Below are 15,993 nucleotides of genomic sequence, written 5' to 3'. Positions count from 1 at the left end.
ATAGGGTCCCATAAATGCTCAACTGATGATAAATCAGGCGACAGGACAGGCCAAAGAAATGTTGCAATCTGATGGAGACATTCCTGGTAAACCCTTGCTGTGTGTAGGTGAGCATTATCCTGCTGAAAAATGCCAGTTACAAGCCCTGCCATGGGAATCAACACATGTGGTCGCAGGATGTCCTGAACATTTCACTGAGCTGTTAGTGTCCTTCGTATCACTACTAGGAGTGACAGACTGTCATATGCGATGGCTCCCCAGATCATCAGACCAGCAGATGGGGTAGTGTGTAACTCAAGTAAAGGCAGGATTGAAGCGCTTACCCCTAGGCCGCCATACTCAAACCCAACAGTCATGAGATCCCAAACACAACTTGGATTTGTAGCTACAGATGATACAATCCTAGTTTATAGCAGTCCAGGTTTCTCCTTCATGACACCACAAACAAAGATGATGGTGGCTGGCTGTCAATAGCAGAAAACATAATGGGCAGCATGACACCAAATTTTCTTCTGCTAAGCGTCTGGAAATGGGCCGAGAAGAGAAAGGGGTGTGTAATGAAGGTGCCACCTGTGTCTGGATGGTGAAAACAAAACTGTGGGAACTGCTCGTACTTGTCAGTGGATCAGACAATACTCTCTACTAGTGGTCTGTCTGGGCCCTCCAGGGCCTGTTCGCCATGTGTGCGTGCCCTCACATAACCACTGCTCCCAGCACCTTCCAACAGCTAGGCCAGTAGTTCCATCTAGGTCAGCCTAGATGGAAGGCAATTCATTTGAAATGACCATCCTGCTTCTCTCAGACCAATGATGTGCTGCCTCTCAAAGTCTATGAACTGGGAAAGGTTTCAAGTTCATCTTAGAAGCATGTATACCAGTCAACAATCTCTCACCAAGAGGCACAATACCCAAAAGTAGCCTCAGACTCTTTTTATAGGGGATCACTTTAACACCCTCTTGTGACAAGACCAAGGGGGAGATTTATCAAACTGGTGTAAAGTAGAACTGGTTTAGTTGTCTATAGCAACCAATCAGATTCCACCTTTCACAGCTCCTTTGGAAAATGAAAGGTGGAATCTGATTGGTTGCTATGGGCAACTAAACCAGTTCTACTTTACATCAGTTCGATAAATGACCCCACAAGTGTCTAATCAGACCACACCTGTAATCATTTAAATGCATGCCGGGTTTTGCTGAAATCTGACATTGCTATCTGGGTGCGTTAACAATGAGCGCATATGGGCACAAAATATTCATCACATGACTGCAACAGCCAACGATATTACTTGTAACAGATCATAGATGCAGTATTTCCTCCTCTAGGAATGTTGGGCTGGAAGGCAAAGCTCAGTCACCAGAACTTTCACAGTTTGACCTGTGAATTCTCCACTCACCTTTTTTTCTTTTCAGTTTGCGTTTTCTCTGTCGGTTCACCACACAAGCAGCCAAAGTGCTGAACAAAACTGCAGCAGCCAGGAAACAGATAGTAGCAACTATTCCGGCGAGTACTGGCCGAGCAAAACCTTCATCACTCAGTTCTGGAGAGGGGAACACATCTGAAAGGCAGAGACCAGATCTATGTCAAGTATAGCACAAGACACACATGGGGAGATTTCTCAAAACTGGGGGAAAGGAAAACTGTCTTTGTTGCCCATAGCAACCAATCACATTCCAGCTTTGTTTTACCAAAGGAGCTCTGAAAAATGAAAGGTGAAATCTGATTGGTTGCTATCAGCAACCAAGATAGTTTTCCTTTACACCAGGTTTGATAAATCTCCTCTATAGTGCTAGTGTTCAGTGTGGTTCAAAAGTCAGGACCTCAAGTGATGCCAACAAAAATAATCACGCCCTCCCAGGTGCATCATCATATATGGAACAGTTGAAAAACATAAAACCTTAACCCCTTCAGGACCCTGCAATTTTTTCACCTTAAGGACCAGGCCGTTTTTTTTTTATTTGACATGTGTCACTTTATGTGGTAATAACTTTGGAACGCTTTTACTTATGTATTTATTATTCTGATATTTTTTAATAATTCCAAATTTACCCCAAAATTTGAAAAATGCTCAACTTTCCAAATTTCAATGCTTTTAAAACAGATAATGACACCTAATATAATAGTTATTACTTTACAATTCCCATATGTCTACTTTATGTTTGGATCATTTTGTGAATGTCATTTTATTTTTTGGGGATGTTAGAAGGCTTATTATTCTCGAATCAGATCTTGAAATTTTTCAGAAAATTTCCAAAACCCACTTTTTAAGGACCAGTTCAGGTCCGAAGTCAATTTCTGGGGCTTACATAATAGAATGTACCCAAAAATGGCCTCATTTTAGAAACTACACCCCTCAAGGTATTCAAAACTGATTTTACAACCTTTTTAACCCTTTAGGTGTTCCACAAGAATTAAAGGAAAATGTAGATGAAATTTCAGAATTTCACTTTTTTGGCAGATTTTCTATTTTAATCCATTTTTCCAGTAACAAAGCAAGGGTTAACAGCCAAAGAAAACTCAATATTTATTACCCCGATTCTGTAGTTTACAGGAACACCCCATTTATGATCATAAACTGCTGTAAGGGCACACAGTTTTTTATGGTTTTCAGATAATTTGAAGTTGCCATGTCACATTTGAAGACCCCCTGATGCACCCCTAGAGTAGAAACTCCAAAAAAGTGACCCCATTTTGGAAACTACGGGATAAGGTGGCAGTTTTGTTGGTACTCTTTTAGGGTACATATGATTATTGGTTGCTCTATATTACACTTTTTGGGAGGTACTGTTTTGGCACAGTTTTTATGTTCATCTGACAGGTTAGATCATGTGCTATTTTTATAGAGCAGGTTGTTACGGATGCAACAATACCAAATATGAAAACTTTTTGGGTTGTTTGTTTCAGCTTTACATAATAAAGCATTTTTTTGTTTTTAAATATTTTTTAGTGTCTCCATATTCTGAAATCCATAGTTTTTTATTTTTTGGGTGACTGTCTTATGTAGGGGCTCATTTTTTTCAGGATGAGATAATGGTTTGATTGGTACTATTTAAGGGTGCATAGACTTTTTGATCATTGGGCATCAGACTTTTTGGGATGTAAGGTGACAAAAAATGGCTTGACACAGATTTTTTTTTTTTTTTACGGTGTTGACCTGAGGGGTTAGTTCATGTGATATTTTTATACAGCAGGTTGTTACGGACGCGGCAATACCTAATATGTATACTTTTTTATTTATTTAGGTTTTACACAATAAAAGCATTTTTGAAACAAAGGGTACTTTCACACTAGCATTTTTCTCTTCCGGCATAGAATTCTGTCACAGGGGCTCTATACCGGAAAAGAACTGAGCAGGTATATCCCCATGCATTCTGAATGGAGAGTAATCCGTTCAGGATGCATCAGGATGTCTTCAGTACAGTCATTTTGACTGATCAGGCAAAAGAGAAAACCGTAGCATGCTACGGTTTTATCTCCGGCGAAAAGAAACCGGAAGACTTGTCTGAATGCCGGATCCGTCCTTCTGGTCTGCACATGCGCAGGCCGAAAAAAAGGTGAAAAAAGGATCAGTTTTGCCGGATGACTCCGGAAAGACGCATCCAGCATTTCAATGCATTTTTTTGCCTGATCAGGCATTTTTAAGACTGATCATGATCCTGATTAGGCTTCTTTCACATTAGCGTTTTTCTTTTCCGGCATAGAGTTCCGTCACAGGGGCTCTATACCGGAAAAGAACTGATCAGGCATATCCCCATGCATTCTGAATGGAGAGTAATCCGTTCAGGATGCATCAGGGTGTCTTCAGTTCAGTCATTTTGACTGATCAGGCAAAAGAGAAAACCGTAGCATGCTACGGTTTTATCTCCGGCGGAAAAAAAACCTGAAGACTTGCCTGAATGAATTATTTTCCATAGGAATGTATTAGTTTAAAATACCGGAATGCCGGACGCGTCCTTCCGGTCTGCGCCTGTGCAGACCTTTAAAAATGAGAAAATAAATACCGGATCCGTTTTGCCTGATGACACCGGAAAAACGGATCCGGTATTGCAATGCATTTTTCTGACTGATCAGACATTTTCCAGACTGATCAGGATGCTGATGACATGCGTTTGCATACAGTTTGCCTGATCAGGCAGGCAGTTCAGGCAACGCAAGTGTGAAAGTACCGTAATGCCATCAGTTGGCATACGTTTTGCCTGATCCGGCAGGCAGTTCTGGCGACGGAACTGCTTGCTGGAGCTCTCTGCTGCAAGTGTGAAAGTAGCCTTAGTGTCTCCATATTCTGAGAGCCATATTTTATTTATGTTTTGGGCAATTGTCTTAGGCAGGGTCTCACTTTTTACACAATAAAAGCATTTTTGAAACAAAAAAAATCATGTTTTAGTGTCTCCATATTCTGAGAGTTATTTTTTTTTATTTTTTGCCTGATTGTTTTATCTAGGGGATCATTTTTTGCGGGATGAGGTGACGGTTTGATTGGTACTATTTTGGGGGGCATACGCTTTTTTGATTGATTGGTGTTGCACTTTTTGTGATGTTAGGTGACAAAAAAGTGATTGTTTTAGCGGTTTTTATTTTATTTTTTCTACAACGTTCAGGTGAGGGGGTGGATCATGGAATATTTTTAAAGAGCCGGTCGTTACAGACATGGCAATACCCATATGTCTGGTTTTCTTTTTTTTCTCTTTTTTTTTTACAATTTTATTTGTTTTATTTTTTTTTATTTTTTTTTACTAGAAACCTCTTTTTTTTATTATGAAAATGTATGGGGTCTGAAAATGTATGGGGTCTGATTATGAAAATGTATGGAGCCTGCCTGTGAGACCCAGCCTAAGGGGCTGGCTCTCACAGGCTTCCGTAGAAGGCAAGCCCCGATGCCTATGGAAGGCATTAGGCTGCCTTCTCCCTTCGGGTCCCCGCGCTGGAGTGACAGCACCCATACCCTCCGCAAACCCTCTGCATGCTGCGGTCAGCTTTGCCTGCGTATGCAGCAGGGGCCCATCTGTCAGTGACTGGCGGGTCTGTGCCGCTGATCGGGCGCCGTACATGTACAGTGCTGGTCCTTAAGTCAAGTCCACCAGAGCCGTACATGTACGCCAAGGGTCCTCTACGGGTTAAAGGGGTTTTCTGGGACTTAAATGGGTTCTGCAGTTTTTTTTTTTTTCTTTCTGATGATCTATCCTCTGGATAGAGCATCAGCATCTGATAAGCAGGGGCCCGACACCCGAGAAGCCCACCAATCAGCTGTTTGAGAAGACCACAGCACCCCAGCCTTCTCAAGTGAACAGAGCTGAGCAGCACCCAGGCCAGTGATACTAGTCGTGACGTCACTAGGTCTGCGGTAAACAGTGAGAAGGCCGTGGTGCTACTGGAGCGCCACTGCCTTCTCAAACAGCTGATCGACGGGGATCCCGGGTGTCGGACCCTTGCAAATCAAATGCTGATGATCTATAAAGAAAGAAAAACTGCTGAAACCCTTTAAATATTGGTGACCTATCCTTAGCTCAGCTGATAGAAGAAGCGGCGTTGCACTGGAACTAGCACAGCTCTGTAAACTATGTAGTGCAGGGGTCAGCAACCTCCGGCACTCCAGCTCTGGTAAAACTACGACTCCCAGCATGCACATTTGCTTGGTTGTTCTCAGGACTCTCATAGAAGCAAATGGAGCATGTTGAGAGCTGTAGTTTCACCACAGCTGAAGTGCCGGAGGCGGCTGATCCCTGGTGTAGTGACTTTAAAATATACTGTAAACTCAACCCCATTCAGATTCTTGCAATGTGGCTCCTCCTATCAAGCTGATTGTTGCATAGAGTCGGACCCCCACTGCTCTGATACTGATCACCATCAATATTTAGGTCCTGAAAAATCCCTTTAATATTAAGAGGTATTCATGAACCTGAAAAACTACTAATATACTTAGGATTACTAGTATTATAGTGTTAACATAATTTTACAATACTGCACATAAGAGCTTTAAATGTACAGGAGAGCGGACCACGCTGATCATAAAGGCTTAAACTCTACAGGAGACAAGACCTGGACCACTGGACATTCATTCTGTGCCTTCTGCGTGAGTGATGAGAGGGGATTTTAAAGTTCTGCAGCATATGTAATAGCAGAAAGTATCCAGCAGAGGGCGCACTGCTAAAACCTGCTGAGACTCATGATGGCTTCTATCTTCTAGTACCTGTACTGGATACTCCTGCGATGTTACTGGGCTCACTGATGAGATCTTGCATGACGGCCAACACCCGGAACTCATACCAGGTATCCTAGAAAGAAAAGCACAAGATACAGCTGCAGGAAGGAAATGGAAAAGATCGGAGGTTCACCTGGGCTTCGTGAGATAGCATCAGGATGTGTTTCACACGAAGAGCAGCATGTGAGTAATTGCTCACCTGATGGATGTTGGAAAAAACGTAAGGAACAGAGATGCCTGCAGATTCTGCAATACTCAGAGGTATATAGAAGGACAAAGTGCACGTCCCTGCAGTCATGTCAGGCGAGGATAATAATGTAGATTATCTCTTAACATCGCCAATTACAATGCAGCAATACAAAAAAACAAACAGGACTGGCGCAAAGGAACTTAATGATGTCGCAAAGTGCTTAAAAAGGACCTGTCACTCTTAGTAACTACTTGCCCCAATTCTGGAGCATCCATTGTTATGACTATGTTGTGCCATTTCTGTATTATTCCTACTAGAAGTTTACAAAACAATTGCCACCAGTCAGCAGTATAGGTTCTGCTGGGTGTTACCAGTGGCGAGTGTGTCTGATAGCGATGAGCAAACTTGTACGCCAAACTTGAAACCCAAGGTTTGTGTTATCTAAGAATTCCGTTATGGATTCCGCTACCACGGACCATAAGTTTAACTTGAAAATACAAGTTCGCTCAACACTGGAGTCTGACTCTGTCCATCGAGTGCTGCTAGAGTCAGACTGTGCACACCCTCGACTAGTAACATCCATCTGTACCCTTAGTGCAGACTGCAAGCAATTCATTCATAACGTCTAGTAGAAATAATAAAGGAATGGCACAAGATAGAGCCATAAGAATAGAGGCTCCAGAATTGTTATTGCATGGGGAATGCAAGTAGTTACTAAAACAGACCTGTCTGGAGGGGTAAAAGGTCCTCTTTAAGACACCACCAATACCTGGAGTGCGAGGCAGGAGAAAGATCTGAGAAGCAAACAGATCTCATCACAAAGCAACTCAGCAGCTGCATATCTCCTAACCCCATAAACAGTAACCCCCAATGTTCAGACTCCCTACACCTGCTACATAAGGGCTCATGCACACGACCGTTGCCTGTTTTGAGGTCCGCAAGTTACATAGTTGTTAAGGTTGGAAAAAGACAAAAATCCATCAAGTCCAAACTGTAATCCTGCTATATTGATCCCTGGATCAATGTCCATCTTCCTGTACAGGTTAATTATGTCCCCCTTAGACGTAAAGGCTAAACAAATTCAGTTTGTTTAATCTTTGCTCATAACTAAGATCTTTAGGCTCCATTCACACGTCCGTGGTGTGTTGAGGATCCACAACACACCCGCCCCGGCACCCCTATAGAAATGCCTATTCTTGTCCGCAGACATGTTCTATCTTTTGCGGAGCTGCGGACCCAAAGATCGGGGCCGCGCTCCGCAAATGCGGATGCGGACAGCACACTGTGTGCTGTCCACATCCATTCCGTCCCCATAGAGAATGAATGGTTCCACACCCGTTCCGCAAAATTGCGGAACGGATGCGGACCCATTTGCGGACGTGTGAATGGACCCTTAGGCCCTTTATCAGTTTAGTTGCTCTCCTCTGTACTTTTTATAACTCCAGGGAATCCTTTTAATGGACTGGTGCCCAAAACTGAACTGTGTATTCCAGGTGAGGCCACACCAATGCTTTGCATAGTGGCAATATTACATCCCTGTCCCGCGAGTCCATACCTCTTAATACAAGACGAAATTCTGTTGGCCTTACAGGCAGCTGACTGGCATTGCATGCTGGTATTTAGTCTATGATCTACTAATACACCCAGATCCTTCTCAAAAAGTGACTATCCCAGTTTTACTCCCCCTAGGACATATGCTGCATGCAGATTATTAGCCCCCAAATTGCGGATCCGCAAAACACGGATACAGGTCAAATGCAGAACAGAACGTCCGGCCTATAATAGAACAGTCCTATGCTTGTCCATAATGCGGAGAGAAATAGGACATGATATATATTTTTGTGGATGCCATGGAACGGACATACGGATGTGGACAGTGAATAGGTCCTTATCCGACCCGCAAAAAATGCGGATTTTCCCCAGTGGAATTGCATGCAGAAAATCTGCTGCATTTACAGTAGCATCAAAGGGAAGGAGAGGCTACATGCTGCAGAAAATGTTCCGCAGTAAAATCCAGACATAAATGGACATTCTGCAGATTTAATTCCCCAGCACATCAAATTATGTTTATGGATATTGTCCATGGATTTGACCCTTTGCAGTGCAGAGGGTAAAATCTGTGGCAAATCAGTGTTTCTGCACTGAGAAAAGCCAAAAAATCTGCATGATTTGGTGTCGATTTTGCAGCTCTAGATTTTCAAATCACTAGTTTCCGCTGCCATTAGATTTGTCTAATTTATGATGAGGCATGTGTCTTGTCATAAATTAGGTGCATCTCTGCAGTCCTTGCGTCTGTCAAGAAAACTACGCCAGCCCCCGGTTGGCATGGTTTTTCTCCAACATTTATGCATGTTTACACCCTTTAATGTTACTAAATTTTCGGGGGTCAGAGTCCCGGCCCTGATATGCTCCCGCTCCACTCCCTTCCCACCCACATGCCAAGGCCTAGTTCACACGAACGTTTTTTTTGCGAGTGTACGGGCCGTTTTTTTGTGTTCCGTATACGGTCTGTATATGGAACCATTCATTTCAATGGTTCCGCAAAAAAAACTGAATGTACTCAGTCTGCATTCCGTTTCTGTATTTCCGTTTTTCCGTTCCATTGAAAGATAGAACATGTACTATATTTGGCCGCAAATCACGTTCCGTGGCTCCATTCAAGTCAATGGGTCCACAAAAAAAAACAGAACACATACAGAAATGCATCCGTATGTCTTCCGTATCCGTTCCGTTTTTTCCGAACCATCTATTGAAAATGTTATGCCCAGCCCAATTTTTTCTATGTAATTACTGTATACTGTACATGGCATATGGAAAAACGGAACGGAAAAATGGAAAGGAAACGGAAACACAACGGAACAATGGATCCGTGAAAAACGGACCTAAAAAAATATAAAAGTCATACGTTCGCGTGAACTAGGCCTAACACGGTGTGAAACCAACTAAATATTGTCACTCGGCCGGTTAAAAAAGGGACTATTTTTCCAAATAAAATTGTTGTAAGTTCCTTAATAAATGACCCTTTATGTGTTTGTACCCTTGAAAGTCGTCCAATGATCAAATCCCCCCGACCTGCATAACTATTAGGGCCTATTCACACTAACCATGTTCACGTCTCTGTGTCATGTTAGTGTAGAATGGACAGCACAGACTGAACACTGACATATTGCAGTCAATGTGATCCAATTACTCTGCTACACTCCCCAATTCATGTCAATAGGTCAGTGAAATAAAAAATAAAATGGACAGCATATGTAAGCCATCCACGTTTCCTCCATTTTCCACAGGTGGTGACTGGTAGGCCGCTTTCAGACGAGTGTGTTTGGTCCGTTGGACTCTACCCACTGCTGTATAGCAGCTACACGTTGATTTAGAGCAATTATCGCAGAGTAGCAGGGCAGCCATAGAAAATAATGGACTTGCAGGGTGACTCTCACTTTGCCGTCCCTGCATTTGTTTTATCGATTCTGTGGTCGCAACAAATGTTCAAGTTGCGCTGCGACTTGATTCTTTTCTATGGCTGCCCTGCTACAGTGCCATACTTGGATGTGCGACATGTGTCACGCCCGACATCGCCATGTACCCATAGTCTAGCCCTGCATTATAATTGGAGACTTGTTAGGGACTTGCCTGGCAAGGCTGCAGAGATACACTCTGTCACCAGTTTTTGTGCTGCGTTGTCTCTTGCTCTGGAGCACCCTGGTGATTCTGAGTGTCGCCTATTGAGCATCGTACCTGGGATAATTCCTTTGCCAGTATCTCAGTCTCAGTTCCTGCGATTGAGTCATCCAAGATCTCCCACCGCTCGGCTAAGCGGAACTCCATAATGTACCGATCAAGTGGAAAGCTGTGATTGCTGGGTGGTAGCCAGGACAGAAGAACACCCTGCTGAGTCCGATTGGCTATGAGACAGCGGGGTGAGGTCAGAAACAGCAGCGGCTCTGGGGTTGTGATGGGAAAGGCTTCAAACCAAAGTAAAAAATAAAAAATAAAAACATTTATCACATAGTTGTTAATGGATAAACCACAACCACAGAAGGACAAAAGAAAAAAAAAAAAAACCCTCACCCAATGTCCGCACCGTCACCACCTCACTGAACGAACTCGTCCCCAACTTATTCTGCGCCAGAACACTGATCTGGTATTCGGTTTCCGGATCCAGAGAGTTTATGAGAAGTGAGGTTGCGCCACTGGCTACTGGCATGGAGACCCAGTCATGAGGCCCGAACTGTGCGCGTTTTATCCTTAAGAGACGCCACAGAACACACATGTAATAATTACTGGACAACATGGCAGACCTTACAGATTCTTACTAGTGCTGAATGTACAAACAGAAGGTATACAGCTCCGCACCCCTCAATAATATGGGTGCAAAAAAGATTCTTGCATATGAAGACCAGCCCCTAAGCCTTATGAGAGCCCCCCTGGGTCTGCTGGTTTAAGGGTCCATTCACACGTCCGTAAGTGTTTTGAGGACCGCACATCACAGACACTATAATACAAAATGCCTTTTCTGGTCCGCAATTGCAGACAAGAATAGGACACGTTCTATTATTTTCAGGAACGGAATTGCAGATCCCGAAAAAACTGATGCGGAAGCCGAAAATGCGGATTCGCATCCGTTCCAGGCCCATTGAAAGTGAATGAGTCCGCAAATTGCGGAACGAATGCGGACCCAAATTACGGACGTGTGAATGGACCCTTACCTCTAGAAGACTAGTATCTACAATAGGTTTGCACACAACTGAATGAGACTTCAGCAGCGTCATCATTACCTTCTAGTATAGACTGCTGCAATAAAGTCTGCTTCACAGACACAGAGTGTAACGTTTGCAGCAGCCATCAATGTATCACACAGATAGACAGAAGGAGAAGTGTAGGCATTCTATATATGTGTGATTCAGTATATACTCAGGGCATGTATATACACACACATATACACACACAGCTCTCTGTATGTTCAGGGAGGAATGCACAGCAACATCAGGGCCTTGTCCCCAAGCAGAATATGGAAGACACATCAAGACAGTGGAGAGAAAGCTGCAAAGCATGCAGGGTGACTCACAGAGCGCCGTACCAAACTGAGAATGTCTGCTCGAATCCTCCGTCATAACCAGGATCCCAGGACACATTTGCTGTGTTCATAGACACCAGGACTCGGATACTGGAAGGAGCGTGCGGACTGGTGCCTGGAAAATATGGTCAATATGTGTCACAAGTCTCCCAGAACAAGGACTATAATGTGTACAAAAGAACAGCAGAGGCAGCTACAGGGCCCAGGCAGGAAAACAGACTATAGGGCCCAGGCAAGCAGAGAGGACAACAGGGCACAGGTAGGAAACGGAGGCTACAGGGTGCAAGCAGAGAAACGGAGGCTACAGGGTGCAAGCAGAGAAACAGAGGCTACAGGGTGCAAAGAGAAACAGAGGCTACAGGGTGCAAAGAGAAACAGAGGCTACAGGGTGCAAAGAGAAATAGAGGCTACAGGGTGCAAGCAGAGAAACAGAGGCTACAGGGTGCAAGCAGAGAAACAGAGGCTACAGGGTGCAAGCAGAGAAACAGAGGCTACAGGGTGCAAGCAGAGAAACAGAGGCTACAGGGTGCAAGCAGAGAAACGGAGGCTACAGGGTGCAAGCAGAGAAACGGAGGCTACAGGGTGCAAGCAGAGAAACGGAGGCTACAGGGTGCAAGCAGAGAAACGGAGGCTACAGGGTGCAAGCAGAGAAACGGAGGCTACAGGGTGCAAGCAGAGAAACGGAGGCTACAGGGTGCAAGCAGAGAAACGGAGGCTACAGGGTGCAAGCAGAGAAACGGAGGCTACAGGGTGCAAGCAGAGAAACGGAGTCTACAGGGTGCAAGCAGAGAAACGGAGGCTACAGGGTGCAAGCAGAGAAACAGAGGCTACAGGGTGCAAGCAGAGAAACAGAGGCTACAGAGTGCAAGCAGAGAAACAGAGGCTACAGGGCAAAGGCAGGAAAACAGAGACTATAAGGCCCAGGCAGGAAGAGGACTACAGGACACAGGTAGGAAATGGAGACTACAGGGCAAAGGCAGGGAGACATAAGCTACAGGGCCCAGGCAGGCATAGAGGGCTACAGGACATGGGAAGGAAACGGAGGCTACAGGGTGCAAGCAGAGAAACAGAGGCTACAGGGTGCAAGCAGAGAAACAGAGGCTACAGGGTGCAAGCAGAGAAACAGAGGCTACAGGGTGCAAGCAGAGAAACAGAGGCTACAGAGAACAGGCAGGAAAACAGAGACTATAAGGCCCAGGCAGGAAGAGGACTACAGGACACAGGTAGGAAATGGAGACTACAGGGCAAAGGCAGGGAGACATAAGCTACAGGGCCCAGGCAGGCAGAGAGGGCTACAGGACACGGGAAGGAAACGGAGGCTACAGTGGACATGCAGGGAAAATGAGACTATAGGGCACATGCAAGCAGAGAGAGCTACAGGGCACAGGCAGGGAAATGGACACTATAGGGCAGAAGCAGGGAAGCAAAGGCAACAGGGCACAGGCAGGAAATGGAGACTACAGGGCGCAGCCAGGGAAGGAGAGGCTACAGGACGCAGGCAGGGAAACAGAAGCTACAGGGCCCAGGCATGGAAAATGAGAATATAAGGCACATGCAAGCAAAGAGCGCTACAGGGTATAGGCAGGGAAGCAGAGGCTACAGGGCGCAGGCAGGGAAGCAGAGGCTACAGGGCGCAGGCAGGGAAGCAGAGGCTACAGGGCCCAGGCAGGGAAAATGGGAATATAAGGCACATGCAAGCAAAGAGCACCCCCTATCTGCCTGGAACCCAGGACAAGAAAAAGACTGGAGCTGCTGCTGTGTATGGATTGCCTGTACTGATACACTGTAACAAGCCCTCAACTGTGTGAGCAGAACAAAGTGTGGTCAGGCTCTCAGTTTCTACGATATATGTAAAAACAGGGATGTTCCTATTTACTGTCAGCAAGCAGAGATCTTGGTGAACAGTTGTAACACAAAGTATTTTAAAATGTTACATAACCTTTCATTATACAACAATTCAGCTTCATTTACAGGAAACTAGCCTGGCCCTTTAAGTAGCGTGCACTTACCAATTACAGTAAGGTGGGCGCTGGCAGTGATACTTGTTACAACATTACTAGCCACACATTCCCATTCTCCATGATCTTCCTTACTAAGAGATCTAAACTGTAAGGAGCCACTGGGCAGCACACTGTGCTTACTGGAAGAGGGGCGTCCAACCTGGAACAGAATATAGAACAAAGTTGCAAGTTGACGCAGAGAGAGAGAGAGAGAGAGAGAGAGAGAGAGAAAGAGAGAGAGCAGGTAACATACAAAACTGCAAGAGGGTGCACCACTTAGAACAGGAAGAGCGTGTCATACAAAACTGCAAGAGGGTGCCCTACTAAGAACATGGAAATAGAGAGTAACATACAAAAGTGCAGGAGAGCGCTCCTCTTAGAACAGCATATGAAACTGCAAGAGGGTGCCCTAGTGAAAACACAGAGAGTGTAACATGCAAAAATGCAAGAGCACTATGTGCACGGGTACTGGAATAATAGCCATAGTTCACAGTATTAGGTGGAAGTGGAATAACCTGTAGATAATAAGTGGTTCTCAATAGCAGCCCTGCCACATATAATACTTCTGACCACCTCAGAAATCTTGATCATCCCAGCAGCATTCCCATAGGTAATACTCCCTCCAAAAGTACTCGCACAGATAATAATCTCTAACCCCAAAAACCCTCCAATAGTTCATAACCCCTCCTCCCAGCAGAACTCCCATAATTATCCCCAAAAGCCCTTCTATAGATCATCCCCCCTCCCCCCATAATCCCTGCCACAGATAATATGCCTTACCCACAGAAGCTCTCCCACAGATCATACGCCTTCCCCTAAAGCCCTCCCAAAGATCCCACCCCCTCCTCTAAAGCACTCCTATAGAGATTGTAACCTCTCATCCCACTAGTACTCCCATAAATATTACCCCCTACCCCTAAAAGCCCTCCCATAGATCATAAACCTCTCCTCCAGAAGCAATCTATAGATTATACCCTTCTCCCCCAGAAGCCCTCCATAAATTATACCCCTCTTCTCTAAAAGCACTCCATAGATTATACCCCTCTTTTTCAGAAGCACTCCATAGACCATTCCCCTCTCCCCCAGAAGCACTCCATAGATCATACCCTTTTGGCTTCAGAAGCACTCCATAGCTCATATCTCTGAACCTTCAGAGAAAAACTCCTTAGATCATACCCTTCTCCCCCAGAAGCACTTCATAGATCATACCCCTCTCCCCCAGAAGCACTTCATAGATTATACCCCTCTCCTCCAGAAGCACACCATAGATTATACCCCTCTCCCCCAGAAGCACACCATAGATTATACCCCTCTTCTCTAAAAGCACTCCATAGATTATACCCCTCTTCTTCAGAAACACTCCATAGATTATACCCCTCTTCTTCAGAAACACTCCATAGATTATACCCCTCGTCTCCAGAAGCACTCCATAGATCATTCCCCCTCTCCCCCAGAAGCACTTCATAGATTATACCCCTCTCCTCCAGAAGCACACCATAGATTATACCCCTCTCCCCTAAAAGCACACCATAGATTATACCCCTCTTCTTCAGAAAAACTCCATAGATCATTCCCCTCTCCCCCAGAAACACTCCATAGATCATTCCCCTCTCCCCCAGAAGCACTCCATAGATCATACCCTTTTGGCTTCAGAAGCACTCCATATATCATATCTCTCAACCTTCAGAGAAAAACTCCTTAGATCATACCCTTCTCCCCCAGAAGCACTCCATAGATCATTCCCCTCTCGGCTTCAGAAGCACTCCTTACAGTAGATCATATCCCTCAACCTTCAGAGAAAAACTCCTTAGATCATACCCCTTTCCCCCAGAAGGACTCCATAGATCATACCTTTCTCCCCCAGAAGCACCCACTAGATTGTCCTCCTTTCCCCCAGAAGCACTGCATAGATCATACCCCTCTCCCCCAGAGAGCACACCATAGATCATATCCTTCTCCTCCAGAAGCACTCCATCGATCATACCCTTCAACAGTCAGAGAAGAACTCCTTAGATCATACCCCTCTCCCCCAGAAAGACTCCATAGATCATACCCCTGCACCCTCGGAGAAGCACTCCATAAAATCATACCCCAATCCCCCAGAAGGACTTCATATATCATACCCCTCTCCCCCAGAAGCACTTCATATATCATACCCCTCTCCCCCAGAAGCACTCCATAGATCACACCCCTCTTCCGCGCAAGGACCCCATAGATCATACCCTTCTCCTGCAGAAGCACTCCATAGATCATACCACTCTATCCCAGAGGCACTCCACAGATCATACTCCGCCTCCTTCGGAGATGCTCTTGAGCAGCCCCTGTTTCCCCCATGACACAAGGACCTATACTGCTGGTCAAACCAATCTTCCTGGTTCATGTAATTGTCAGTACTACAGTAAAACTGATATTTATGCAGACAAGACACCTGGGGATCAGAAGTGTATGGAAATGTAACTAAATAAAGACTTTAATGCCATTCAGGATGTGTGAAAAGCTTGGTGACAACCCCTATGGGCACTGTCACAAAAGG

General features: G+C 45.0%; 1 protein-coding gene across 2 annotated transcripts in view; it reads right to left on the bottom strand.

The window, feature by feature from the left end:
- IGSF9B (immunoglobulin superfamily member 9B) overlaps positions 1 to 15,993 on the bottom strand; it is a 54,401-nt gene that overhangs the window by 17,346 nt on the left and 21,062 nt on the right. The window contains exons 11-16 of one of the 2 annotated variants that reach the window (XM_044278208.1): positions 13,470 to 13,620; positions 11,452 to 11,575; positions 10,455 to 10,630; positions 10,122 to 10,348; positions 6,185 to 6,269; positions 1,394 to 1,555 (exon numbers count right to left, since the gene is read on the bottom strand). In XM_044278208.1, the coding sequence (XP_044134143.1) occupies positions 1,394 to 1,555; positions 6,185 to 6,269; positions 10,122 to 10,348; positions 10,455 to 10,630; positions 11,452 to 11,575; positions 13,470 to 13,620 (925 nt within the window). The remainder of the gene's footprint in view (positions 1 to 1,393; positions 1,556 to 6,184; positions 6,270 to 10,121; positions 10,349 to 10,454; positions 10,631 to 11,451; positions 11,576 to 13,469; positions 13,621 to 15,993) is intronic. The other variant, XM_044278209.1, reaches the window with a different exon arrangement.

This window comes from Bufo gargarizans, chromosome 2 (genome assembly GCF_014858855.1).
Source record: "Bufo gargarizans isolate SCDJY-AF-19 chromosome 2, ASM1485885v1, whole genome shotgun sequence".
NCBI classification, from domain to species: domain Eukaryota; kingdom Metazoa; phylum Chordata; class Amphibia; order Anura; family Bufonidae; genus Bufo; species Bufo gargarizans.
This window is presented reverse-complemented; position numbering and strand designations above follow the sequence as displayed.